Here is a 6,970-nt window from a genome sequence, read left to right on the forward strand (position 1 = left end):
TATAAATTATTTATTAAGAATTACCAGTTTTACCGATATTATCTTACGATTCAGAAGAAGAATCAACAGATTGACATTCATCACCACAAAAAAACAAATATAAATTTCTTCTTTTCTTAACGAGGAAAACACAAAACCTTATGCCAATAGGCTGTAAAAGATAGCGAGCTTGGGTTATGATGTTTTAGCGTGATATAGTATGCTATTTCGAGAATAGGGTCATAGCGAGCAAATTTTACTAAAATTTTAGCGTGAACTGTTGAAATATGCTATTGCGTGCAATTAGCAAAGAAATAGCGCGCTATTTTAAACCTTGCTCAACACGCTTAAGTCAGATCTAGTCCTAGTACCCAAGGCTAATGTGAAATTCGAAAAATGAAATAGAAGGAATTCGCTTTTTTTCTTTTTGACAGATTAATTTGAATTCGCTTTTTTTTTTTAGAACAAGAGAAGGAATTGGCTGACATAAGAACTAGTCCAAACAAGCCCGGCCCATTACCTCACTATTAGAAGAAGCAACCTCTTGAGCCCAGGTTCCAGACGCTCTCTCACCTGCATCCTCACACATTTCCCCATCTCCATCCCCATCGGCGGCGGCGGCTCGAGCAGAGGAAAGGAAGCCGAGGCGACGATGTCGGCGACTACGGCGGCGGTGCCCTTCTGGCGTGCAGCGGGGATGACCTATATCGGCTACTCCAACGTCTGCGCCGCCCTGGTGCGGAGCTGCCTCAAGGAGCCCTACAAGTCCGAGGTCGCCTCCCGCGAGAAGGTCCACTTCTCCCTCTCCAAGTGGTCCGACGAAAAGCAGGAGAAGCCCAGTAAGATCCCGATCCCGTCCATTCTCTTGCGTCCTCGATCCGATTTTAGTCTGTTTTCTAGAATACGTCTGGTTCGTGTTTGACCGGATGGATCCTAGGGTTCGTGGACTCGTCTTGTACTTTTGGATGTGGATCATGTCTAAGTTGATCTAAAGGATTGGATAGACCACTAGCGATTTGCATGTCTTGATTGATCTAATGGAGAGATTACAAGCGATCAGCGATGATGTTAGGTTCGCTTACCCGTAGTCATGTGCTCCTCCTGCACATCGACGAGGTGGTGTGGTAATTGGGGACATCACGTCTTTGAGGGCATCGTTGATTTGTTTGTTTCATCCAAATGTGGTGTAGATATTTTTGTATATGTCCTGTGCAAAAGATGTTTTTAGTATTAGGAATCACATTCTGGGTTTTCGGGGAGCCAGTTCAGTAGTTCTAAGCTCGAAATGTTAGACATGAGATTGCCTGAATATATATTAAATGAGGAACCCTTGTTGCCTCATACCACTTCTAAAGTTGGCTGTCAATATAATACAGGTTTAGGACCTCTTTGATTCATAGGATTCTTATTCTAACAACGCCGGAATAGGAACAACATAAAATTGCAACGTAATGCCCATTTGAATCGTACTGGGTATTGGTTTGTTTGATTGCATCACAGGACAAACAAATCCTTTTCAAGAGGTTTGATTGGATGTAAAATTGCTACGAATAAAAAGACTTGACATCCGAAAATTACTTAAGGATTCCAATCCTCCAAAATTCGTAAGAGAACTCTTCGAATAAAATATGTACCATGAGTTAAGAACCAGGGAATCGGCTCTCTCAAGATGTATCAGAAATATAAACTCATCATACAACGATGAGCTGCTATAATTGCAAGATTATGTTCTACTCCCTCCGGTCTCTTTTAATACTGGAGGGAGTAGTAGTGTAGTATTACTTCTCAGCTTTATAGAGATGAATAACCATGAAGAAATGAATAATTTATGATCCTACACTGACTATTGATCTTGCAAAGGCTGAGTAGATTTAGTGGAAATGTGATGCTTATGATTGTAGCTTTATGAGAAAGGTGGATTTTTATTCCATCAAAATCAGGAGAAACTTAATTTTTAGTGTTTTTTGTAAACCTGACGGTGAGAATTACCACCTGTACTTTATAGAATATATTACGAGCTGAATCTGTGGTACCTGTACCTCTGTCTATTGTGTGGCCATGACCACTCAACTACAGGCGCACGAAGAAATGAAACCCCTCACACCCATTAAGGAAAGGACATGTACATATTCACCAGAGAGGGCTAGTGTGATAACAATTAGCATCAGTTTGTTTCAGCATCAATGTATTCATACTTGCAGTTCTGCAAATTTTCCAGATTTGCCATGCTTTATTTTTATGATTCGGACCGTGAACACAAAAGGGTTTGCTGAACTGCATGATTGCATTGTACTCACTGAATTGAACAGATGGCGAGGTGCAATTAAGTTTTTAAGGATCTCTAGCATAGGATGGAGTTTTAGTTTCATATAAGGATAATCTATACTGCAATTGCAAGTTTGAACTACATGAACTGCAAAAGTAGGACCTAGTTGGATATTTTGAGTTCCCAGGTTACTATTATAATTTCTCTGCCTCTGTTGATTTGCACGAAGTATTGGATTAATTATTTATGCTTATATATTTGATTTCTGTGATAATTTGGTGACAAGTTTTCTTATACATGTAGTCAGTACTTTCTTCATGGTTCATGTTTTATACTCCCTCTATCCCGCAGAAGATGTCTCAGATTTATCTAAATTTGGATGTGTTCAGGCACTATTTAGTGTCTAGATACATCCAAATTTAGACAAAGTTGAGACATCTTTTGTGGGACAGAGGGAGTACTAATTATTTGCTTATAAACCAAGAATTAAATGAGGTTCTTCTCTTGTTTTAAATATTTTTGTTGGCCTTTTCATCTGGAAGATTCTGTTTTGTTCTCTTGAAACTAACTAGGTTCTTCATGTTCAGCTCTCCGCACAGATGATGAATGAAGATCTGGTGCCATTGTGACGTAGTCCTTCCTGAAGATGTTTTGAAATGTTCTTTGCCTTACTTGCAAGCCTTTGTACCTGGAACTTGCTGTTATCTGGCTGGACTTTACGGTCAATGCTGAAGAATAAATTCCTTCTGTGATAATGGATCTATTCTGACACAATGTTATTATTATTGCGTTACTTATTTGTCCTGTACTTGTTAGCCATGTGAACTTTTCTTGGTACTCAAATGAGCTGTGTCGGTATATCTTATGGTGCTTCAGTTTCAAGCAGCATTCATAATTTACTTTTAATTAACCATCTTTGATGTTGTGTGTCATGCCCAGCTGATCAAACAAAGAATAGACATCGTGCAGCTACCATTGGTAATGCATTGATGTTCTTCAAGGTTTTATCGAGCACAGCCACACTGATGTAGTGTGATGTGTTGACTTTGTTTGGCACATGGTATGACGAGTTTGCTGTTCTTCACACAAATGGAAAATTCTGGATTTTTTTTCAATGTGGTGGGACAGTTGCTACTATAAATGCAAGTTGGATAGCGCCAGAATCCCACTAAATCATTTTGTGAATGCTAGTTCGAAATTTGTCCTTAGAATTAGAACTAGAAATGACAAAATAAACCCCCTAGTTGCAAAAGCGGATGACCATGCAGCCGAGGCTAATTTGGGGTAGTAGCATTGGAGCTGGAGTAACAATGCCTCTGGGGCTACAAGGATGGCTGGACGACAGCGATCATGGTTGGGGCAGGGTGATAATGCAGCACTGCCCAATGCATGACATCCCGTGGCAGGCTTGAAGATGGTTAGGGTCTCCCTAAGATGAGTTAGGGTCTCATGGATACGGTGGAAGATGGCGATATCACCGAAGGTGGAGAAGACACAACACTAGTAGGATGTTAGGGTCATGTTTGGTTGCCGACGAAACACCAAACAAGCCCCTAAAGGGCCAAAATTTGTGTGGCTGATTAGATGCACATTTGGCTGGGCCTACAAGGTTGGCTGGATGACAGCGATCATGGTTGGGGCATGGTGATAATGCAGAACTGCCCACCGCATGACATCCCGTGGCGGGCTTGAAGATGAGTTAGGGTCTCATGCAGACGGTGGAAGATGGCGATATCACCGAAGGTGGAGAAGACACAACGGATGTGTAAGTGTGTGAACCGAGGAGGTGACTAGGACACTGGTAGGATGTTAGGGTCATGTTTGGTTGCCGACGAAACACCATACAAGCCCCCAAAGGGCCAAAATTTGTGTGGCTGATTAGATGCGCATTTGGCTGGGCCTACAAGGTTGGCTGGATGACGGCGATCATGGTTGGGGCAGGGTGATAATGCAGAACTGCCCACCGCATGACATCCCGTGGCGGGCTTGAAGATGAGTTAGGGTCTCATGGAGATGGTGAAAGATGGCGATATCACCAAAGGTGGAGAAGACACAAAAGAAGTGTAAGTGTGTGAACCGAGGACGTGACTAGGACACTGGTAGGATGTTAGGGTCATGTTTGGTTGCCGACGAAACACCATACAAGCCCCCAAAGGGTCAAAATTTGTGTGGCTAATTAGATGCGCATTTGGCTAGGCCTACAACGATGGCTGGACGACATCCCGTGGTGGGCTTGAAGATGGGTTAGGGTCTCCCTAAGATTGATAAAGGGTTGCCCGATCTTCTCAGTAAGCAACGGTGGTGATGATGATCACGGGGTGATTGCAGCGGAGGTAACTTGATGAAGTGGATGATAACTTGTATGACGCAACGAGATCTCTCGATTGGTCCCTGTCGCCAATGCAACAGCTCTCAACCCTGGAAGATATTCGCAACTCCACACACTTGCGCACGTAGCCGCCGACCACGAAGCGGTAAGTTGCAACTGTCTAATTCCCAATGGAGCAGCAGATCACACAAGACTTTAACAAGATCTACACAATATCAAGCAATATGGTGTAGGGAATTCAATAGTTTTGCAGAGCAAACAACTAAGAACTAGGGTTTATCTTAAACATGGTCTAAAGCAGCTAGGGGCGTCCAGGGCACTTATATAGGCGTCCGGGACGACCTCTGGTCGAAAAGATACAAAAATAACCGACCCAGAATAGATCTGGTCGAGACAGACTCGGACACGGCCGGTCTGGGGCGATCAGCCGGACACAGGACCGGCGGTCAGTCTGGACCGGGCCAGGGACCGGATGGCGACCGGGTGGCGGGACGTGTGGCTCAGTACCCCACCCGGTTGCAGTCAGCAGAAAACCCGGTTGGCGCCGGGCCGAATCCGGCGTGCCGCCCGGTTGGACCGGGCTAGGGACCGGGCGCGCCGGCGTGGCGGCCGGTCTGACCGGGTGCTAGGCCGGCCTGGACTTCTTCTTCTCCTCTCGCGCATGCCTCCCGCTCCTCCCTCGCGCGTCCATGAGATATCTTCATGTCCATCTCCTTGTCCAGCTCCACGTCCATCTTCACGTCCAGCTGCTCCTCTCCTCCTCGTGCGATGCTTGTCTCCTCTTCATACCCGATGATACATAAGTAATAGGACTTAGGTAGTATAAAGTTCTGATCAATCAAAGTATCGTTTAGGAACAAGTTCACCTGTTGTTTAAGTAGCTTCGCACGAGCTCTTGTAATAGGTCCAAATTCTGACTTCATTGGACTTGAGCTTCACAGCAGGTTCATCTTCATTTGGTAATGACGGAGGTGGTAGTGTGGTAGGGATGTCCTCATCATCTCCCCCCTTCAAAAGGCATCGACCCCGACGCTCCAAGGTCTTCTCCGTCATATGGTGTCAAATCAGCAACATTGAAGGAATTGCTGACACCAAACTCATCAATTGGAAGATCTATCGAGTATGCATTATCATTGATCTTAGCAAGCACTTTGTAAGGACCAGCACCACGAGGCTTCAACTTAGACTTCCGCAGCTTCGGGAACCTATCCTTGCGAAAATGTACCCAGACCATATCACCAGGCTTGAACAACATCTCCTTACGCTTCTTTTTTATCCTTGCAGCATTGCTCTTGCCTTTCTTCTCTATCAACTCTTTAGTCTTCACATGGATCTTTCGCACAAAATCTGTCCTCTTGGATGCCTCCATATTAACTCTCTCATGTACGGGCAAAGGCAACAAGTCAAGTGGAGTAATGGGTTTGAAACCATACACCACCTCAAAAGGACATAGCTCCGTGGTAGAATGTACTGCCCTGTTGTAAGCAAATTCCACATGCGGCAAACACTCTTCCCACTCTTTCAGGTTCTTCTTGATCATGGATCTCAACAGTTGTGACAATGTTCTATTCACCACTTCAGTTTGACCATCAGTTTGGGGATGACAAGTAGTACTGAACAGTAGCTTCGTCCCCAGCTTTCTCCACATCGTCTTCCAGAAGTAGCTCATAAACTTCACGTCACAATCAGAAACAATAGTCTTCGGGACTCCATGTAGACGTACAACCTCCCTGAAAAACAGGTTAGCAATATGCGATGCATCGTCGCTCTTGTGGCAGGCAATAAAGTGTGACATTTTAGAAAATCTGTCCACTACCACAAATATAGAATCATGGCCTCTCTTAGTACGCGGCAAACCCAACACAAAATCCATACTTATATCCTCCCATGGTGTAGTAGGTGCCGGTAAAGGAGTATACAAATCGTGAGGCTTCAGCTTGGACTTGGACTTGTTGCAAGTAATGCATCTCTTCACATACCTGTCCACATCCCGCCTCATCTTTGGCCAATAAAAGTGGTCAGCTAACATGAGTAGCGTCTTCTCACGCCCAAAGTGACCCATCAAACCTCCAGCATGTGATTCCTGCAATAAGAGCAAACGCATAGACGATTCTGGAACACATAGTTTGTTAGCTCTAAACAAGAACCCATCATGTATGTGATATTTTTCCCATACTTTACCAAGAGCACATAAGCGATATGGTTTAGCAAAATCATGATCAGTAGCATACAAATCACATAGTACTTCTAATCCAGGAATTTTAATATCAAGTTGAGTTAATAGCATATTCTTCCTAGATAGCGCATCAGCAACAATATTATCTTTTCCCTTCTTATGCTTAATAATGTATGGAAAAGACTCAATGCACTCAACCCACTTGGCAAGACGCTTATGC

The 6,970-nt window shown here is 44.0% G+C and overlaps 1 protein-coding gene across 1 annotated transcript; it reads left to right on the forward strand.

Annotated features, from left to right (window-relative positions):
* The first annotated feature begins 525 nt into the window (after positions 1–525).
* Positions 526–3,044, forward strand: LOC127301075 (ATP synthase subunit epsilon, mitochondrial). The gene is made up of 2 exons (XM_051331289.2): positions 526–818; positions 2,833–3,044. Exons 1-2 carry the CDS (start codon positions 632–634, stop codon positions 2,853–2,855), a joined length of 210 nt encoding a protein of 69 aa, XP_051187249.1. The 5' UTR covers positions 526–631; the 3' UTR covers positions 2,856–3,044.
* Positions 3,045–6,970: the final 3,926 nt, after the last annotated feature.

Source organism: Lolium perenne, chromosome 7, assembly GCF_019359855.2.
Source record: "Lolium perenne isolate Kyuss_39 chromosome 7, Kyuss_2.0, whole genome shotgun sequence".
Classification (NCBI taxonomy): domain Eukaryota; kingdom Viridiplantae; phylum Streptophyta; class Magnoliopsida; order Poales; family Poaceae; genus Lolium; species Lolium perenne.

What these genes read in the sequence shown, in the direction of transcription:
- LOC127301075 (XM_051331289.2), top strand. Translation starts at nt 632, where the DNA reads ATGTCGGCGACTACGGCGGCGGTGCCCTTCTGGCGTGCAGCGGGGATG. An exon ending in CGAAAAGCAGGAGAAGCCCA is followed by an intron (nt 819 to 2,832) that starts GTAAGATCCCGA and finishes CTTCATGTTCAG; the next exon opens with CTCTCCGCACAGATGATGAA.